Raw genomic sequence first — 22,853 nt, forward strand, 5'->3', positions numbered from 1 at the left:
GATTGACACTGTTGGGAGTTCTTGTCCCCTGTAACATGGAGGCCAATGACATGAATGGATAGATAGTCAAATACTTAGAAGATCATTATAAACCTTGAGGAAGGGAATATTAATCTGATTTCAAAAATACCTGAATCTCTGAAAATTTGTCAAGATATAACACAGAATTTAGAGCAACACAGAACTAGAAATTAAGAAACATACCATTTTCTTGTGTATTTGTTTGGTAAATATATTTTACTTGTTGAAACAGAAGTGCCACTTTAAATCAAACCAAGTTTTAGGCATTCCCCATTTGCCCCATCCATTCCAGTCTCATAATTCTAGAGGTGGGAATGGTGAATGGAGCAGACAACAAAGATGAAAAAGAAAAGAGCCTACACTCTCAACTAGCACCAATTAATCCATGTCAGAGAGAGACTAATACAGACTGACCTTGATAAAACAAAGGTAAGAGCCACTCTGGAGATACAAAAATATTTTAGAGCATTCAATTTGGTGATACAAGAGAAGTTTCATGGCATCTGAACTAAGATACTATTCCTGGTTGAATAAAAATTTTTTTCAGGCAAGGAAGCAGGAAAGCCTTCAAGGTAAAAGACTCAGCTGGGCCAAATGAAGAAAAGCCTTTCAATATGCCATAAGAAAGAGACCTCAGAATGTTAATAAACACAAGAATTCTCCAAGATGTTGAGATTTGTTCTAGGCCAAGGCCTTTGCCATTTGATATGCATCCTAAAGAGCACATAAAAGTCTTTTTGTAGCTCTGTTTGTTAGACAAAGTCCTTACACTGCAGGGCAAATGCAGTCATGTATGCTGTATCCATGGGAAAACTCCCTAAATGATCATAGCTAGTAGTTAATAAAGTTGAGAAGTAGTGAGTCAGCTACACCAACATATAGCCTTCAAAACAGCAATAGAAGCTTAAAAATTACAACAGAAAGGCCCAGAAGCCCTAAGGCCTGTGTGCCAATGCAGATGTGGTCAGGTTCCCAAGTAGGTGCTGAGCCAACAGACAGAGGAACAGTCCCTGAACACAAGTGCATTGTTCCAATTCAGGGCTTCTTTGGCAAAATTACCTATCGAAGATGCTGATCTCAACCTTTTCTCCCTAGATGCACAAAAAGTTATGCCAAAAACAAGGCTCTGGATATTTAATCTAACCTAAATTAAAATTGCTCTCTAAAGCATTAATATTGTTAAAGAACTCATAAAAAATGTGGACAGAGTATTGTGTCACCTTTGTGGAGGGAGAGAGCCACTCAAATGTGTCCATAAAGTAATAAACTATTTTAGCAAATGCGGCAGAGCTGACCTATACACACATGGCTCTCCCTCTTTAAGGTGGCTACTGTAAGGGGCTCTCCCACCATTGCCTAAGAAGGTTTGTAAGTTCTCAGTGATGCTCCTGGGTTTTTAATCATGCTGTCTCATTCATTTATAATCTACTTTCTCACGTTATAACATAACCTAAAATTCAAAATAGTGTTAGTGATTTTCTTACTCCCATTACAAGTCCCACTAATCATTTTATGTTAAAAAAAATCCATGAAGGGAAGGATATATATGAAAAGGGAAAGAGACAAAAACGCAAAACAGGACTGGAGCTCAAAAAATTGTTTCAATAGGCAATGATTCTCCTGATTCCCAACAGTAAAACCAGAATGTTGTATCACATGACTGTGGAGCAAAGAGTCAGGGTGTCCAAAGGATCTAGTTTCAGCCTCATGGTTTATTTGGAATGTTCCTTTGGGAAGCTGACTGTCCTATTAGACCCTCAGTTTTCTTGTGCTAAAATAGAGCAAGAATATCACAAGTGAAAAAAAAAAAAGATGTTATACTTCATCAGAATTATAGACTATTAACCTGCAAAGGAAACCATCAAGGGAATAAAAAGACAACCAGCAGAATGGACGAAAATATTTGCAAATCATATATCTGATATGAATCTTGTATCTAGAAAATATAAAGAAGGCTTACAAAAAATACAACCCAATTTAAAAATGGACAAAGGACTTGAATACACATTTCTCCAAAAAAGAAACTATCCAATAAGAGCATAAAAAGATGTTCAACATTATTACTGGGGTTTTTTTTGTGTGTTTTTTTAAGATTTTATTTATTTATTTGACAGAGAGAGAGACAGCCAGTGAGAAAGGGAACACAAGCAGGGGGAGTGGGAGAGGAAGAAGCAGGCTCCCAGCGGAGGAGCCTGTTGTGGGGCTCGATCCCATAACGCCGGGATCACGCCCTAAGCCGAAGGCAGACACCCAACCGCTGTGCCACCCAGGCGCCCCTCAACATTATTACTTATTAGGGAAATGCAAATCAAAACTACAATGAGATACCACTTCACACTCATTAGGATGACTACAATAAAAAAAAGATAGATCTAGAAATATTATACTATTTGATAATTCCACTACTCGTTATTTACCCAAAGAATACAAAAATACTAATCAAAAAGATACATGAACCTCTGTGCAACATTATTTACAATAACCAACTTATGAAACTAACCTAAGTGTCCAGTGATAGATGAATGGATAAAGAAGATGCGGTTTACACACACACACACACAATCAGCAATAAAAAAGAATAAGATCTTGCCATTTGTGACAACATGGATGGACTTAGATGGTATTATGCTGAGTAAAATAAGTCAGACAGAGAAAGACAAATACTGTATGATTTCACTTGTATGTGGTATCTGGGTGGCTCAGATGGTTATGCATCTGACTTTGGCTCAGGTCATGATCTCTGTATCCTGGGATCGAGCCCTGAAACCGGCTCTCAGCCAGGAGGGGTCTGCTTCTCCTTCTGCCTCTTACCCCTGCTTGTGCTCTCTCTCTCTCTCTTTCTTTCTCAAATGAATAAATAAAATCTAAAAAAAACCCAAAAAACAAAAAACAAACAAATGAATAAATAAACAATGCAGAAACAGGCCCAAAATACAGAGAACAAGTTGGTGGTTTCCAGAGGGGAAAAGTGTGGTGGATGGGCAAAATGGATGAAGGGGAGTGGGAGATATAGGCTGCCACTTATGGGATGAATAAATAATGGAGATAAAAGGCTCAGCATAAGAAATACAGTCAATAGTATTGGAACAGTTGTATGGTGACAGGTGATAGCTACACATGTGGTGAGCATAGTATAACGTACTGAGCTATGGAATCACTATGTTGTACACCGGAAATGAATGTAACATTGTTTGACAACTATATTTCAATGTAAAGAAAGACAATAGCAAGTGTTGCTGAGGATGTGGAGGAATTAGAATCTTCATGTACTTCTTGTGGGAATGTTAAATGGTGTCATCACTTTGGAAAACAGTATGGCAATTCTTCAAAAGGGTTAAATATAGTTAGTTACCATATGACCCAACAATTCCAATCCTAAGTACATGCCTATGAGAAATGAAAATATATCTACAGAAAAACTCGTACATGAATGTTCACAGCAACGTTATTCTTAATACCTAAAAGGTGGAAACAGCTCAATGTTCATCAATTGATGAATGGTTAAACGAAATATAAATATATTCACACGATGGAATGTTATTCAGCAATAAAAAGAAATGAAGTATTGATATACAACGCAACATGGATGAACCTTGAAAGCATCATGTTAAGTGAAAGAAGTCAGTCACAAAAGGACCATATACTGTATGATTTTACTTATATAAAGTACACAGAATAGGCAAATCCACCTAAGCAGAAATTAGATTAGTGATTTCCCAGGATTAGGGGAAGTGGGTCTGGGGAAATGGGGAGTGCCTGCTAATGGGTACAGGGTTTCTTTTTGAATGATAAAAATATTTTGAAAGTGAATACAGTCATGATAATACAACTATGTAAATACACTAAAACCATTGAATTGTATATTTTAAATGGGTGAACTATATGGTATCTAAACTGTATTTTGATAAATCTATTACAAAGAAAAAAGAATACCTACTGTATGTATTTTACTGGAAATCAAATGGCTTAACATAACAAGTAACAAGCATACTATCTGACAAAAATACGCATTGGATAAATACAAGTTGCTCCTTCCTTTCCTTTTCTTCCTCTATGATGCCTTCTGTGTTCAGGATTCATAATATAAGAGTTTTTACCATTGAGCATTTTAAAAAATTGTGCTAGAGGTTTAAAAAGTTATTCCGAAAGATAAAGGTGGTCAAGAATTATTTTCGCAAAGGAGATGTGGGGCAATGAATTTCTGAAGAAATCTGGCTTCTGTAGTGAGACATGTTTCATAGGTCAGGAGCCCTTAAAGGAAAATGATTTCATACCATCAAGATGTGATAGCTAAGTTGTCATTTAGTACTGAGAGTAAGCTTGCTCTGGGCCCACCATGTTGGACTCAAGGATTAGCATTTGGCTAGGAAACACAGATGAACTGCCTCTTTGGATCCTTCTAACAAAAGTCAATGGGGGAAAAAAGAATGGGAATTTGCCTCTAGAATTTAAGGTTAAATTATATTGTAAATAAGATAGAGATGATAATTCTTTTTTTTTTTAGCATTTCATACAATACATTCTCTAGACCTATAGTAGTTGTTATTTATAGACCCAATGGACAATTATTTGATCACAGGGCTTTAGTTTACTAAAGCATGGAGTTCACAAATGGATGTTATGGAAAATTAAATGAATGTATTAACAGCATGATGTGCAGACCTTAAAAACACGTGTAATATGTCATAATCATTAATGAAAAGCAAAATGGTATTTTGAAAATTGATTTTTGAAAGATAGAAAATCCACATATCTTAACAGAAATGTTTCATTATCATTCATTTTGGGATCCTTCTCTTTTTCTTTCTTCTAATCTTGGCAGAAGTATTTTTAAATAAAGCCAGAAGATATCAGTCCAAATGTACCCCGGGGGGGGGAACAGAAGAGAAATAAAAACACCATATAAATAAAGAAGCATATTAAATAATCTGTTTTTCATGTATCTAGCAAAAATTTCAGTCTTTTAGCTCACACAAAACTAAAAAGTTAGGAGTAAGTTTTGGATTTGGCAAAAACAAAAAATACATCCCAAATTTTGTGGGTCAGCAGAATATACATTCAAGACCAATACAAAAAATGAAGTCTCAATCTGGTGATCCTATATCCAGAGTGATACTTAGGGAGCTCTTTGATTATTAGCTGGATATATTTATTGAAATAAATTTAATGCAATATTTATTTTAACCTGATTCCCTTACCAACTGTTATTCAAGTGCTTTGTTTTTTTGTTCCCCCCACAGGGTTTTGTTATTACAAGCAAGGACTCAGATCTCTTTTGAGCTTTATAGCACTTGGGATAAGTGTTTCCTCTATATGATGTTATTGGAAAAATACAGAATTATATTTTTCCAAAACGTGACTGCAAAATTTATCCTAATTTTTTTTTACTCTCATGTTTTAATAGTCTGAACTAAGTAAAAATTAAGTATTGAAACAAGTGTACTTTTTTTCTGAAAAAATAAAGAGGAGTAGAAAAAAAGACCAATGGTGTTTGAGTATTATGGAATAGGTAACATTTCCACTGGAAACAACTAGAGGAAAATGGACAAAATTTAAATACACCTCCCTGAAGACACTGGAGAAATAGCAAGCCAGTAAAAATCTGGGCTGAGATCTGGGGAAAAAAAGAAACTGAGAGAGGTGAGTCACATTTCAGGTAGCTGAAACATGTACTTTCTAGAAGGAAAAGATGAGAAACTAAGTAGGACATTTGACAGATTCATGGACTAAAAGAGCAGACACTAGAGACAGAGAACATCAAGTAGGGATTCCAAAGATCTGTCCAAGAAGTAAAGGTAAACCAGAAGGATTAACATATACAAGGACTGGATCTGAACTCAGAATTACCTGTCCTGGATTGCTAATGGCTATAGCTGCCTGACAGAGCTAAGCATAGATCCTCTCTGAGGAAAGAAGACATCATCATACACTTTGAATTATGCCCACAATTTCTCCATGGATAATAACAGATTAAACACAAACAAAGAGAAAATTGTTGGACTGAAAGATAAGTTGGAAGAAAATTCCATAGTGAAGCATGAAGAGAAAATAAAATGAAAATTTCAAAAGGGAAAGTGAGATATATGGAAGATATAGTCGGAAGATCCAATGTTGGAATTGCAAAATTGGAATTAAAATTGGAATCCTAGAAGAAAAATGGAGGAGAGAATAGAGCAAAGGCAGTGATGGCTGAGAATGCTCCAAAAGTGCTAGAAGACCTCTAGCCAAAGATTCAGGAAGCTCTACAAACTCCAGTTACAGAGAAAACCATATCTTGGTACACCATAAATACCAATGAAATAAAAAAAAAAAAACCAAGAGAAAAAAAATCATGAAAAATTCCTAGAGGGGGTTGAAAAACAGATTAATCTGAGAGCACCAATTAGACCAACAGGGTCTTCTCAATAGAAAGAGTGGAAGCCAGGTACAATGAAATAACATCTTCAAATGGAAAAAAAAATGCCAACCTAAATTTCTAGAGCCATCTTATAAGACTATATGACATAAGATCATAAAGAGTTAAAAAAAAAAACTAGAAGAAATTTGTGACCAGGAGACTCAGACTAAATAAAATATTTTAAAAATATTTTTTATGAAAAAATAAAATTTCTTTGGGCTGAAGAAAACATTCACAGATAGTGACTTGGAGATAAGAAAACGAAGGAATAGCAAAGAAAAGCGAACACTTAAATTATATCTAAGTGAACATTTAACAACAACAATAGTATCATTCAGGGTTGTAAATATGTATAAAATTATAATATATAATGACAATAGCAAGTATAAGTCAGAATGAGGAAATGGTGAGTTAAGATGCATAAAGGTCTCTGCAGTGTTTGGGAAAAGGTAAAAAAAACATGTCAGATAAATTGTCAGAAGTAATAAATACTTTAGCAAGGCTGTTCAATAAGAAATCATTGTGTTCTTATATATTAGCAAAAAATAAGATATAATGTTAAAAATTTTTACCATCTATAATTACATCAGAAAATATCAAACATCTAGAAAAGTTTAACAAAGATGTGCAGTATTTCTATACAGAAAACCCTAAAATGTTATTACTACAAATTATAGAAGACCTATATAAATGGAGATAAAATATATACAGATTGGAAAATTATAACAATGTGCCTTTTCACCAAATTAAGTAAGGCATTCCTAATAAAAAGCCAAACCATTTTGTAGGTGAAAGCTTTTTTTAAGATTTTATTTATTTATTAGAGAGAGAGAGAACGAGTGGGGAGAGGGATGGAGAGGGAGAAGTGGGGCTCCATCCCAGGACCCTGGGATCATGGCCTGAGGCGAAGTCAGATGCTTAACCGACTGAGCCAACCAGGCACCCCTCTAGGTGAAAATTAATGATTTGATTATAAAAGTTACAAGGAAATGTGAAGGGCCCAAAATAATCAAATCAATAGTAAATAAAGAGTAATAGTAAAGTCGATAGTAAATAGTAAATACAGTATCTGCTCTACTTAAAGCTACAGTAATTAACACTGTGAGATACGGGGTACAAAGATGGATAAAAAAGCCCATGGTACAGAATATAAAGTCCAAAAGCAGATCTATGCACATACAAACAATTTATGACAAATGTGTTGCTGCAAAGCAATGGTGCTGTGGAAAATAATAAAATCCAACCCATACTTCACACCATTCACAAAAGTCAGTTGCAGGTGGACTGTAGGTCTCATTGTAAAAAAGTACATTTTTGTGACATACTGTAATGTATAACAAACTTACACCTAAAATGTATAAATCATTCAAATAAATTAATGACAGATAATTCGCAAAAGAGACTTGTACAAGTAAGTAGTTCACAAAAGAGAATGTCCAAATAACCAATAAGAAAAAGTGCTTAATCTCACTAGCACTCAGCAAAATGGAAGTTAAAAGCACAAAATATCAACTAATAGCCAGCAGGTGACTTCCATGTGAAATGCTAGCAAGGTTGTGGGGCAAAAGGAACACTCGTGCATTACTGGTATGAATGTGAATTGGTAAAACCACTTTGGAAAACAGTTTGGCATAATCATTAAGCTTGAACATTCACAGTTACACTTCCAGGTATACACTCAACATCTGTGTGTGCACATATTCACAAAAAAACAAGTACAAGAATGTTCATAGTAGCATTAGTCATAAATCTACATCTGCAATAGAGTGGCTAAACAAAATGCGATGTACTTGCACAGTTGTATAGCAACGAAAATAAATGAACTACANAAAAATAAATGAACTACAGCGGCATGGACGGATTTCATAAGCCTAATGTTCAGTCAAAGAAGACAGTCACAAATTAATTCAAATATATACAATATATACAATATATACACACAGAGAGATCATATACATACATATAGTATTCTCATTATATATATGAAAATATGTAAATATAATATGTAAAGGAAGAAAATAAATACTCTACATGCTACACCTACAGTAACAGTAGTGATATTTAACTCGTTGTGGAATAGGATAGAATTCAGTAGATAGTCTTGCTTTTATAAGTGATATATTCCTAAAGATGTGTTTAACAGTCAAAAGTATGAAAATTCAAGGAATAAACTCAAAGCTTATAAAGGGATCATTATCCCCAGCAAATTTAAAATCTTATGAAGTGATAACAGCCATCTTAGGACACCATCTATAAACTATCTTGTGTGTCCTTTGCCTGCACAGCTGAGTGAGGAAGCCTAAGTCGAGGAGACCCATGACTTTTAGCATGTCGAAGGGTTTTCACTTTGTCTCAATTATATTAAGCTTATGAGACGTACTTTGGTGTCAGCACTTTTAAATTTCCACCAATTGAAAAAGAGTAATAAGGGCAGATGCAAACTCTTCATGTCATTGCACAAATACGGAACTCCCCACAGATCACCTAGAGGGGCTGCTGTGGAAATACTTCTGTTGGCTGATCAGCACACTCACTATGACAAAACATTTGCCTGAAATGTCCACTTGTTGGCCAAGGTGCAAAAGTACCCCTTGCCAATGCTGCTGGGAAAGGTGGACTATGGGCAGAGTCTGGGATCCTTACTGAAAGCGAATCATTAGACAATGCGCCATCTCTTTACCTACTTGTACTAACCTTTTAGATTCATGGTAAATACCAGACAGGACAAAAATGAAAATGTCCTTGACTAGCATTCTCAGAGCCCTTCCAGAACTAAAGTATCTGGGCCTCATCTACCTCTGCTCTCATTTAATGCTCTCATTACACTCAGAACTATCTACAATTGGAACATCCATCTCTTTGTTGTTGTAGGTCCCTTTTATTTCCTCAGGTGAGTCTGAGAGCAAGGCTTTGTCTCCCGTAAGCAGCCATCTCCCCAGTGCCTGGAATAACTCCCACAGGCACACAGTAGGTGTCCCATAAATAGTCATCAAACAAAACAATGACTTTGAAGATATGGGGATCAGGCATAAGCAGACAGCATGGGACTCAAGAAGTAAAGAGGGAAAGAGATAGCTTAGCCCCTCTTGGATTTAATCTCCGAAATATAAGTGCAAGAGGGGACACCTGCCCTCTCAACCACTCCAAGCGGGAGCCCTAGCCTTACAGAGTTACTGACTCACTGAGAACTCCATGGGCTTCCTGGTCAAGATGCTTGGTGACACCCCCTGCATTAATAGCCAGGTAGGCTCTGTGAATCCTTCTACTGCAGGATGAGTTCTTAGCAGGCCAATGTTGACGCCCATGAGTTTTACGGCCTGGCCTGCAGGGAAGGTGACAGCAAAATGCAGCCATCAGTAGAGTCCTGGCTCTCTGATCATAATCTTGTTAAACTAACAGGCCCAAGAGCAAGTTAGCAGCACCTCCTGTGTGACCTCTCGCTTGCACTTGGAATGGCTAAATGTCTGAGAACTCTGGGCAATAGTTATATCTATGGTCATGGGATAGCAGCACATCTAGGCTATTGGTTTATAGGTAACTATTTAGACCTTTGCAACAGCCTTGTGGTAACTCATAGTCCTCTTCTTCCTGGTTCTCCATATACCAAGTTCATCAGGCATTTTTCTAGGAATAGGAACACAGATGCTAAGGTTAAGGGCCTAAGTAAAATAATTCAAACGGACTATTATTCTAAAGCAAGGGCTTACTATTCAACGTGGAAAAAACACAAGGCATAAACCAACATTTAAGTTATTCTAATTTTTGTTTTGTTTTACAAAAAATATAAGAAAATACATTCACAGAACTGTCGGAAAGCCTTTGCTATGCAGATTCTTTGAGCATGTTGCTGGGAAAGTCCTTGGGTTAAGTTGATCGTGTTGGCAGCCCCATTCTTCCTTGTTTCCCAATATCCACTGTAATTCTTCTCACTAAAAAGAAGCTGTCTGCCCACCTCCTAAATAAGGGCCAATTTTGTAACTTGTTTTGTCTGAAAGAACATGTGGAAGTGGGGCACCTGGGTGGCTCAGTCGTTAAGCGTCTGCCTTCGGCTCAGGTCATGATCCCAGGGTTCTGGGATCGAGCCCCGCTTCGGGCTCCCTGCTCCACTGGGAGCCTGCTTCTTCCTCTCCTAATTCCCCTGCTTGTGTCCCCTCTCTTGCTGGCTGTCTGTCTCTCTGTCAAATAAATAAATAAATAAAATCTTAAAAAAAAAAAAAAAAACAAGGACATGTGGAAGTGACAATGTGTCAGTCTCAAGCTTAGCTCCCAAGAGTCATTCTGTTTCTGGTCTCCTTTTGTGCTTCTGCCTTTGCTGTAAAAAAGCCATGCCCAGATGAGTCTGCTGGTCCTAGGTGGGGAATGGCCATGGGGAGGAGGATGGAGGTGCTCACTCATCCCTGCAGGGACCATTCACCCCCCGTCTGTGAGTGAGCTAGCCAGGATGAGCACAGATACTCATTAATCACACAGACACACAAGTAATGAGCACTTACTATCATCTGGCATTGAGGCTTTCTAGCTATTTGTTACACAGCAGCACTGCGGCAATAGATAAGAGATACAACAATCAACACAGGTAACAAAATACATAGAAAAGCATAAATTCTCCTATAAATAAATGGAAATCACAATCTGATACTTCTCAAGAGTGTCATAAGATAGCAAAACCCTTTGTAGATAGCACCTAGTTCCATGTTTCAGGATAAATCCCTTCTCATTTTAGAAATAATCAATCTTGGAGAAATGAGTAGTCACATCAGGCAAATGAGACAGGCCCTGGTGCCTCTCCTCCTGATTTTCAAACAATATGGTGATAAAGCAACACAAAGGCCAAAACTGGTAATAGTCCTGACAGCCACTGAAAGGTGACAAACCAACAGAAAGGTGTACACCAGATCCTCAATCATCTGCCAGGAACAGAACTGTCAGAGTGGATGATTGAGGAAGTTCTTACAGAGAACACCACAGGCTCAACACTCTGAAGAGGAAGGGAGAAATCAGTTTGAAAGAACCAGGAAAGTACTCCCCACCTCCCTGGGTCTGATTACCCCACTTGGCAGAGTTTCACATCTAGAAATATGTTGTTCAAAATGGTAGACACTAGCACTGTGACCATTTTACATTTAAATTTTAAATTAATTAAAATGAAATCAAATTTGAAATTCAGTTCCTCTGATGCACTAGCCACATTTCAAATGCTCAATGGCCACATATGGCTGGCAACTACTGTTATCATACAGTACAGATTATAGAACATCTTCATCACCATAGTAAGTTCCCCTGGAAAGGGCTGGAAAACAGCATTGACCTAGACAGATGAGTGGTCTGGCCTTGCCTGCTAACCCAACCCCCCAGTTCTTCTCTCTCTCTCTCTCTCCCTCTCTCTCCCTCTATAGCTTCAGAGGACACAACTCTAGTTGAAAGTGGTTGGGGAACATAGTTGAATGCATATAACCCACCCACTCAAAGAAAAGCCATTACTGCTAAAGGCAGATATCCATAGGACTTGGAAGCCATGCATACCAGAGTAGAAGATATCATTCAAGAGTCTATTCAAAGTATCACACACTGCATCTGACTTCAGGACCTAGTCAGTTAACCCAGCAGTCAGAAGTGAGGGTCCTACTCTGAATGAATGCAATTAGGCATAACAAATGGAGCACATTAACCAAATTTTCAGATTTATACCCTAAGGGGCTAGGGCTTCCAAGGTGAGAGTGAGGCTGAAGGAGACTGAGGACACCATATCCATAGTCTCACTAGAAACTCACTTTGTCTCTATGATATATCCCACCTAAGGATAATCATGAATTAAACAAAGAGGTGTTCTATGAAAAAAGTATGGAAGTGTAGAAATGAAAGTTGAAACTTTTGGAAGATATATGTCTGGTAGTCAGAAGGCATGAATGCATATGCTGTCTTTAGAACAAGAGCAGGGAGACATAGGGAAAGACGAGCCTGAGATAAAGGCATAGGTAGATGCTATAAAACTAAGAAAAGAATGCTAGGATTCCCAGCCATAGGCACTGAATTGAAATTCATACCGAAGACAGATAGTAGAATTGACGCAGCTGAAAATAATTTATTGATGTGTATGTCTTCTTAAAATTTAATGGGCATACAAGTCACTAAGGGGTTTTGTTAAAATGCAGATTCTGCGCAGAAGGTCTGGGGTGGGTCTGTAATTCTGAATTTCCCAGATGATGGTGCTGTTCCTGTCTGGGGACTGTAGTTAATATGGAAAGGAGAGGGCAAATTTGTAGAACCTTCCTAAAAGCAGAAGACAAAGTTTTGAAAACAGAGAGAAGATGATAGGTATAGGACAGAAAATGGGTATGAAACGGCTTTATTAGACAAACAGAGCAAAAAACAAACAGCATACAAGTCAACAAATTAAACATGAGACAACATTTTTTTAAAAATTAGGTAAAAATATGCATAAAATTTACCATTTGCACCATTAAGTGTACAGTTTAGTGTAAAGTACATTCATATTGCTGCACAACCATCACCAACATCCGTCTCCAGAACTTTTTCATCATTCCAAACAGAAATTCTGTAGCCCATGAAACACTAACTCCCCATTCTCCACTGCCATCCCCTCCCCGACCCTGCCCCCAGACCTGGTAACCTCTATTCTATCTCTATAAATTTACTTATTCTAGGTACCTCACATAAATGGAATTACGTAATACTTGTCCTTTTGTGCCAGGCTTCGTTCACTTACCATTTTCTAAATTCACTCTTGTTCTATCATATGTCAGAATTTTGTATCTTTTTAAGGCTAAATACTATTCCATTGTATGTATATACCACATTTTGTTTGTTTATGTGTTGACGTACATTTGGTTTGTTTCTAACTTTTGGCTATTGTGAATAATGCAGCTGTGAACGTTGGTGTGAAACTAGCTGTTTGAGTCACTGCTTTTGTTTCTTTTGGTATACACTTAGAATTGGAATTGCTGGACCTTACAATAACTCTATGTCTAACTTTTTGAGAAATAGTCATACTGCTCTTCCCAGTGGCTGAACTGTTTTATATTCCCACCAGCAATGCATATGGATTCCCATTACTCTATAAGTTTGCCAAAACTTTTTTTTCTTTCTCCCTCCCTCCCTCCTTTTCCTTCCTCCCTCTTTCCTTCCTTCTTTCCTTTCTTCCTTCCTACCTTCCTCCCTCCCTCCCTCCATTCCTCCCTCCCTCTTCCTTTCTTTTTTTTTCATAATAACCATACTAATGTGTATGACATGGTATCTCACCGTGTTTTTGATTTTCATTCCCTTAGTGACTAATAATGTTAAGCATCCTTTCACATGCTTATTGGCCGTTCATATATCTTCTTTGGAGAAATAAACTATTCAAGTCCTTTGCCTATTTTTAAACTGATAGTTTGATTTTGTTGCCGTTGTTGTTATTGACTTGTAGGAGTTCTCTGTATAATCTGAATATCCCTTTATCAGATATATGATTTGTAAATTTTCTCCCCTTCCACTGGTAGCCTTCTCAGTCTGTTGATTGTGTTCTGTAATGCACAGAAGTCTTTAATTTTGCTGTAGTCCAATTTATATTTTGTTATTGTTCTTGTTGCTTGTGCTTTAATGCCATATCAAAGAACATTGCCAAATCCAACGTCATGAGGCTTTCCCATCTTTTTCTAAGAGTTTTAGAGTTTTAGCTCCTACATTTACATCTCTGATTCACTTTTAGTTCATTTGTGTATATGGTATAACATAAGCATCCAACTTCAGTCTTTCACATGTGGATATTCAGTTTTCCCCAGCACTATTTGTTGAAAAGACTGTCCTTTATTCATTGAAGAGTCTTGCCATTCTTGTCAAAAATCATTTGATCATATATATTAAAGCTTATTTCTGGGTTCTCTATTTTATTCTACTGGTCAATGTGTCTGTTATTATGCCAGTATCACACTGTTTTGATTACCATGATTTGTAGTATGTTTTGGAATCAGGAAATGTGAGATCTCCAAATTTGTTCTTTTTCAAGATTATTCTGGATAATTGGGTTTCCATACGATTCTGTATGAGTTTTAGAATGGGGTTTTCCATTTTACAAAAAAAGGGAGGGCACCTGGATTTTGATAGGGAGTGCACTGAATCGGTAGATCCCTTTGGATGGTATTTTCATCTTAACAATATCAAGTCTTCCAATCAATGAATACAAGAAATTCTTCCATTTAATTATGTCTTCTTTAAAGTCCTCAGCAATGTTTTACAGTTATAGTGTACCAGTCTTTTGCCTCCATCACAAAATTTATTCCTCAACATTTCATTCTTTTTGATGCTACTTTACATGGAATTGTTTTCTTAATGTCTTTTTTTGATTGGTCGCTGTGAATATATAGAAATGCAACTGATTTTTATATGCTGATTTTGAAATCTGTAGATTTGTTGAATTCATTTTTTTAGATCTAACAGGTTGGGGGCTGTTGCATGAAATCTTTAGGGTTTCTACATAAAATCATGCTATCTACACACAATTTTACTCCTTTTCCAGTTAAAATGAATATGGCATAAGCAGGCATCTTTTTACTGATATTAGGGGAAAAGATTTCAGCTTTTCACAAATGAATATGACTTAAATTGGGAAAGTTGTTTTTCTTAAGATTTATTTATTTAGTTTAGAGAGGGAAAGAGAGCATGCGAGAGAGTGGGGCAAGGGACAGAGGGAGGGAATCTTCAAGGAGTCTCCCTACTGAGCGTGGAGGCCAACTTGGGGCTTGATCCCACAACTCATGTGACCATGACCTGAGCTGAAATCAAGAGTCAGATGCCTAACCGACTGAGCTACCCAGAAACTCTTAATTGGGAGTTTTCACGTACAGTCTTTATCATGTGAGGGAGTTTCCATCAATTGCTACTTCTTTCCACATTTTTATCACAAAAGTTTGTTGAATTTGTTAAATGTTTTTTTCTGCATCAATTGAGATAATGTGTTTTTTTTTTCTTTTCATTTTGTTATATGCCATTTTCCTATGTTGAATCATACTTGCATTCCAGGAATAAGTCCCACTTTATCATGCTATATGTTGCTGAATTTAGTTTGCTAGTTTTTTGTTGGGGATTTCTGCATTAATATTCATAAGGGATACTGATCTGTGGCTTTCTTGGAGTGTCTTTGTCTGCCTTTGGTATAGGGTAATGTTGGCTTTACAGATGAGTTAAGAAGCAATTCTTTCCTCATCCTTTTTTGGGAAGAGTTTGAATTTGTGTTAGCTGGGGTTAATTCTTCACATGTTTTAACTGGGGGTAATTCTTCTTTGAATGCTTGGTAGAATTCAAACAATGAAGCCATTTGGCCCAGGGCTGTTTATGTTGAGAGGTTTTTTTTAGTTACTGATTCAATTTTCACATTAATTGTAAGTCTGTTCAGATTTTTCTTCTTTATAATTTACTTTTGGCAAATTTTGTTTCTATGAATTTGCCCATTTCACCTAGGCTATCCAACTTTTGGCATATAATTTTCCATAGTAGTCTCTTGTAAATCTTTTCATTTCTGTAAATTTGGTAGTAATGTTCTCCGTTTCTGATTTTTGTTATTTGAGTCTTCCCTATTTTTTCTTTGTTGGTCTAACTAAAGGTTTGTCTGCTTAGTTGATCTTTTCAAAAGACCAAATTTTCATTTCATTGATTTTTCCTCATAGTGTTAGTACTCTCTATTTTATCTATCTCTACTCTACTCTTTATTGTTTTGTTCCTTATGCTAGTTTTCATTTTAATTTACTTTAGTGTTTTGTTTTGTTTTGTTTTGTTTTTTTAGTTCCTTAAGGTGTAAAGTTGGATTCTTCTTTTCAAAGTATGCATCTGTAGGTATAAATTTCCCTCTTCAACACTGTTTTCCAGCATCTCATAAGTTTTGGTATTATTGTAGAACTGTCTAATTCTAATTTCAATTCCATATATTTGGAATTCTGATGTCTGGTGCATATATATAACTGTCAAATCTTAGAGAATTGACTTATCAATATATGTTCTTCTTTGTCTTGTTATAGTCTTTGACTTAACATCTATTTCATCTCACATTAGTATAGCCACTTCAGCTCTTTTGATTACGATTTATATGGAATATACATTTTTCTATCCTTTCACTTTAAATTTATGTATGTCTTTAGATCTACAGTGAGTCTCTTGTAAATAGCATATAGGTGGATCCTGTTTTATTCTGTATCCATTCTTCCAATCTCTAGCTATTGTGTGAAGAGTTTAATCTATTTATATTTAAAGTGATCACTAATAAGGAAAGACTTCTCCATTTTTGCTGTTTTCTGTATGTTCAGTAGCCTTTTGTTCCTTCATTTCCTCCATCTTTTTTTTTTTCTGTTGATTTTTTTTGTGTGAGATGTTTTGATTCTCTTCTTGTTTCCTTTATGCATATTCTATAGATACTTTCTTTTTGGTTACCCTGGGGATTTCATATGACATCTTAATATTAGAATAATCTAATTTGGATTGACATAAGCTTTACTTTAGCCACATATAAAATCTCTACCCAATTTGCTTTGCACCACCCTATGTTACTGATGTTACAAATTGCATCTTTATACATTGTGTGCCTAACAACAGAGCTTTGCAATTATTTTTAAGCACTTGTCTTTTCAATAACAGAAAAAGTGGAGTTATAAAAAATAATTAAAGTAATACTAGGTTCATTTACCTTTACTGGAGATCTTATAATGTTCTTATACCTTCAAGTTCCTGTCTAGTATCTTTTCATTTCAAACGGAAGACACCCTTTAACCTTTCTTGTTGGGCAGGTCTACCGTAATGAAGTCCCTCAGCTTTTGTTTATCTGGGAATTTATTAATTTCTCCTCACTTCTGAAGGCCAGTTTTGCCAGATTTAGAATTATCTTTGGTAGGTTTTATCATTCAACACTTCAAATATTTAACCATTACACTGCCTTCTGGTCTCCAAGACCATTTTTTTCATCAGAAAATCTGTTTTGATAATAATCTGTTTTGAGGCTCCCCTATATAGGATGAATTTTTCACTCCTAATGATTTCCAGATTCTCCCTATTTCTGTGGCTTTTCACAGTTTGAATAATGTGTCTTAATGTGGGTCTCTTTGGTTTTATCCTACTTGGAGTTCATTGAGCTTGGATTTATAGATTCTTGTTTTTGTTTTTAATCAACTTCAGGAATTTTTTAGCCAATATTTCTACAAATAATCTCTGTTCTTTCTCATGCTCATCTCTTGGTGCACCTGATGGTTTCTCACAAGTCCCTTAGGCTTCACTCACTTTTCTTCAATCACTTTTCTTTCTGTTCTCAGACATGATCATTTTAATTGTCTTATCTTCAAATTTACTGATTTTTTTCTTCTGGCTGCTGAAATCTGGAGTTGAACCCCCTCTAGTGAACTCACTTCAATTACTGTGTATTTCAGCTTCAGAATTTGTTTGGTCCCTTTTACAATTTCTATCTCTTTATTTTGTTCATTTTATTCATGTATCATTTTCTCAATTTCCTTCTGTTTCTTTGTCCATGTTTTCCCTTAGCTCTTTCAGTATAGTTAAGACAGACTTAGTCTTCATACAGTAAGTCTAATGTCTGGGCATATTTAAGGACAGTTTTGTCAATTTATTTTGTTCCTTTGAATGAGCTACGTTTTACTCTTTCTTTGTATGTCTTACAATATTTTTTTATTGAAAATTGGTCATTTGACTATTATAAGGTTGAAACTCTAAAAATCAGACTTTTTCTTCTTTCCCACAGTGACTCTCAAAAAATTAAAAATAGAAATCCCATAGGATGCAGAATTCCCATAAGATTCCACTGTGGACTCTTACCCCCACCTCTGCCCATGAAAACCCTAATTTGGAAACTTTTACACACCCCTATGTTTATTACAGCATTATGTATGACACCCAAGATGATGGAAGCAACCCACATTCATTGATAGATGAATGGGTAAAGAAGATGTGATACACACACACACACACACTATGGAATATTACTTAGCCGTAAAAAGAAATGAAATCTTGTTATTTGCAAAAACATGGATGAAATTACAGGGTATTATGCTAAGTAAAATAGTCAGAAAAAGACAAATACCATAAGCTTTCACTTATATGTAGAATCTAAACAAAGCAAGCAAGGAAACAAACAAAAAACAGACTCTTAAATACAGAGAACAAACTAGCTACCAGAGTGGGGGGGGTGGAGGGCATTGGTAGAATAGATAAAGGGAATCAAGAGATACAAACTTCCATTTATAAAATAAATAAGTCACAGAGATGAAAAATACAGCATAGGGAGTAGAGTCAATAGTACTGTAACATTGCCATGGGGACAGATTAGTGACTACACTTATCATAGTAAGCTTGAGTAGTATATAAAATCGTTGAACTAATATGTTGTATACCTGAAACTAACAGAACATTTTATATCAATTATGTTTCAATTAAAATTAAAACAGTTGTAAGTTAGCCATGGACAAAACAAATGTAATAGTTTTTTAAAGAGTATTGCCCACCACAATAAAATAGGATTTATCTCAGGAATTTAAGGATGACTCAAGGTAGGGAATTAATACATCTCAGTTACAGGTTAAATCAGGAAAATGAGCAAACAGAGATGAGTGAATTAATAAAATCTATTTTTATTTCTGATCTGTAAAAAAAATAATCTGGGGTCAGTTATCTGATTTATAATTAGTTCTTGAATATAAACTCCATAAATTGGCGATATCTGTGTTTTCCAACTCATGACACAGTTCTCAGAAACTAATTGGTAGTCAATAAATATATTTTTTAATGGAAGTAAAAGAATGAATCAAAACTACCTTAAACTGAAAATGTAAATCATATTTTCATAGTGGGATACAAAAAGCACTCTTATTATGACAAAGGACTAGGAAATAAGGTACCACTGTTATCCCTATTGTGTTTCATTTTCTGGAAGTTGAAATCAATGCAATAATAAGAAAGTAGAAATAAGAATAAAACTAATGAAGATGAACATAAAAATCATCATTATGAACAATCTGATTATTAGCCTAAAATCCTCAAGATTATTAACTAAACTGTTAGCCTGGATGGATATCATATTGGAGAAGTGCCTAAACAAAGATAGTTATAAACAAATAGATTATAACATTCCCACATATCAGTAAAAGTCAGTTGGAAAAATAACATAAAAAAGATCCCATTCCTAACAGTATCACACAAAAAGAACAGGAATAACTTTATCAAGCTATGAGTAGGCTGTCTAAAGAAAATGACAAAACTCTGCCACAAGCCATGAATGAAGACGTGAATAAATTCAGAAATGTCACAGTTATGTAGGAAAGATTGAACATAGTATAGCACTTGTTCAAAGTAATATTTAATAAGCATAATTCCAACCAAAATAAATTCTGATTTAATTTTAATTTAATTTTCTATTAAGATTAAGAATCTAAATAGAAAATTTAAAAATAGAAATACTACAGAAAGAAGAATTAGAATTTAAATTTAATCCTCATAGAATATCTTTTCCACTCAGCACTGCACTAGGTTTTGGGGATGGAACAATAAATAAGACAGAAACAGTTCTTAGAGAATTTATATTCTCATGGTGGCTTCCCCACCATCATTGATAAATACAAAGAGTCAATAAATAAGAGATGTAATAAAATGACAAGATAACATTACATCTGAGTAACTGCTATAATACTGATAAGACAAGATGTTTAATAGAAGGGGAAAAGACGATCAAAGCAAGATTCTCCTTGTGGAGGTGACAGTTGAACTGTCCTCAATTACATAATTACTCCATGATGCTAAAAACATGAATATCTAGAAGTGAAGTACTACATCCAGCAAAGAGCATGTGCAAAGGCCTTAAGACAGGGACATCCTAGTCCTTGATACTTCTGAAAAGAGGAAGGAAGGAAGGTCTGCATACTGGAAGCATGATAAAGAGTGAGTGCAAGAGTCAAAGTGTGAGTAATAAGCAGGTTAGATGGGAAATGGGAAGATGAAGAGGATTCTCTGTTTTTAATTAAAGTTTGAGGAAATGTCATCAAATGAGAGTGGAGGGAGTGACTGAAGTGAAGGTGTGAAAGAGTCTTTAAAAGCAGGGGAAGAATGGATGAGCATAGGAAGGACAAAGAATTTTATGAATTTGAATTTAAAATGCAATGAGCGATTTTCTCCAGCCCTGAGGGATGAAGTAAATAGATAGGTTATTTACAGTAGCCAACATAAGGATAAAGTACAAAGCAGGTGTCACAACCCTAAATAAGTAATTGATTGCTGATAGGAACAAAAATTGGCATAATCCTTTTTAAAAAAAGATTTTATTTGTTTATTTTAGAGAGAGAGAGAGAGCACTCAAGCGGGGGGAGGGAGAGGGACAAGCAGACTGCGCTGATCACAGAGGCCAACATGGGGCTCAATCCCACGACCCTAAGATCATGACCTGAGCCAAAATCAGGAGTCTGATGCTTAACTGACTGAGCCACCCAGGGGTCCCAGCATAATCCTTTTTAGAAAGCAATTCATCAATACATTATTTACTTACATAAAAGTAACTGGGAAATAGTGACAAAACAGGAGTTTGAGAAGTAAGCACACCTGTGCTCAAATCACATGGGCCTTATTAATTCCGCTAGCTTACATCTTTTCTGGGGGGGAAAAGATGTATGATCAGAGCCACTGTATAAAGCAGTTTCAGAATAAGATGACAACCAAACCAATTAGATGACTTAATTTGAATTTTGTGAAATAAGTTGTAGCTTCATCTTAACATTGTGTTCAACTTCTTCATTATCAGAATGTCAACTTTAACAATTTTGAGTATTTTTAATAGCAAGTGGAAATGTTGCAGTTTATTTTCCAACAAATTTTGCAATAAGCTTCTCAGGAAGAACATGGCTACACCCGTTTTGAAGAAGATGACTCAACCTTAGATTCTCAGATGCTTTTGAAGTAAATCAAATACTATTTTATGAACCCATTACCAATTCCTAGCATCAGAAAAAAAAAAGGTTCAAAGACAAAATACATGGACTGAGGAAAAGATCACATTACAAAATGGTGCTAGGTGAGATATTCCATGACATCAGGTGATCAGTTGACTGAAAAAGAAACATGGGAAGGCAGGAGAGGGATGACTCTGCCTTCTCACAGGCAGCAAAAACTAGAACCCAGCACTGAAGAAAACAGAAAAACTGTGACAGGAACAGGACCAACATCTGTAAGCATCTTAGCCAAGATCTTCCTAGTTCCTGAAAAGGTTTGGCTGTCCAAATGAAATTCAAAGAGCCCCTGTTTTATTTTAGGATGGTATGTATGCCCTATCTAGAGCATTCTCTCATATCACATGGTGACTTAGGCATGTGTAAGAGGCTCAGATCACGGTTTTATTCAGCTGAGCTCAAGCCAATAAGCTCAAGGTAGCGTTAGCCCAAGTTTCAAACTCAAGTGGCTCGATGAGTCATTGAAAAAATAGTTCATGATTTCTGATGACCTTTTATTGCTACAAGAACATGACCACTCTCAACTATCTGTGGAAGCAGTCATCGACCACTTTTGCAGAGTCATCAGAGTAATGGATTAATGATTTCCCAGAATAAGACTGAGATGACGTAGAAACCTACATCATGGACAGCTCATCCACAGCCAAAGATCTTCATCTACGCTTGATAAAGAAAAAGCCCCCATTGATCCTGTACTGCAATGGCTGGACATGAATAGGAAAATGAGCCTAGAGGAGCTTAACGGTGACTGACCTACCAGTGTAGGCAACTGCTGTATAGCCAGGTGAAGGCGATCCCAGTCTCCAGGGGGAGAAAAAAATCAACCTTAATGTCTCAGGGATATAGCCAGGACAGACAACCAGTATCTCAGAGACACAGCCAGTAAGAAAGCAATCCCTGCTGGGCTGGAACTTCCTCAGCAGCACTGTAAAAGCAGAAGATAAACAACAATCCCAGGGCTCCATAAACCTTCATGGGAGTTTAACTCACTAAAGTCTTTAGCTGCACCAGACCTCCTTCAGGTTCATGCTGTGGTACCTAGATACCAGAAAGATAGGATGTATCACTGGGGTTTCATCCACTGGCCCATTGTTGGCTTGCCATGTCCCTAACATGATCCACTGAGCACAACAACAGAAAGAGCGCAAAGGGACGATAAGGTTTGGGACCAAGAGGAGGATGGAGGGTGCCTTACCAATGTGAACACTCACTCTATTTTTTTTACCAAAAACAGGATACATATACACGTTGAGTGTGTTTGTGTGTGTGTGTAAAATAGAATACATATAAATGGTACTTCGGTTCACATAGAATAACAGAATATGTGTGTGTGTGTGTGTGTGTGTGTGTGTATATACACACACAAGAATTTAATAACATTATCAGTATTTTGAAATACTAAGGTGCTTCTTTTCCAAAAATCCAAATTATTTCAAGTTCAAATTAATTTCTAC

The 22,853-nt window shown here is 36.1% G+C and overlaps 1 protein-coding gene across 1 annotated transcript in view; it reads right to left on the reverse strand.

The window, feature by feature from the left end:
* The window catches only part of GABRB3 (gamma-aminobutyric acid type A receptor subunit beta3), a 209,497-nt gene that overhangs the window by 26,387 nt on the left and 160,257 nt on the right, over window positions 1-22,853 (reverse strand). Inside the window, exon 5 of the mRNA XM_034668908.1 lies at window positions 9,593-9,740. Coding sequence (XP_034524799.1) covers window positions 9,593-9,740 — 148 coding nt within the window. The remainder of the gene's footprint in view (window positions 1-9,592; window positions 9,741-22,853) is intronic.

Source organism: Ailuropoda melanoleuca, chromosome 9 (assembly GCF_002007445.2).
Source record: "Ailuropoda melanoleuca isolate Jingjing chromosome 9, ASM200744v2, whole genome shotgun sequence".
Classification (NCBI taxonomy): Eukaryota; Metazoa; Chordata; class Mammalia; order Carnivora; family Ursidae; genus Ailuropoda; species Ailuropoda melanoleuca.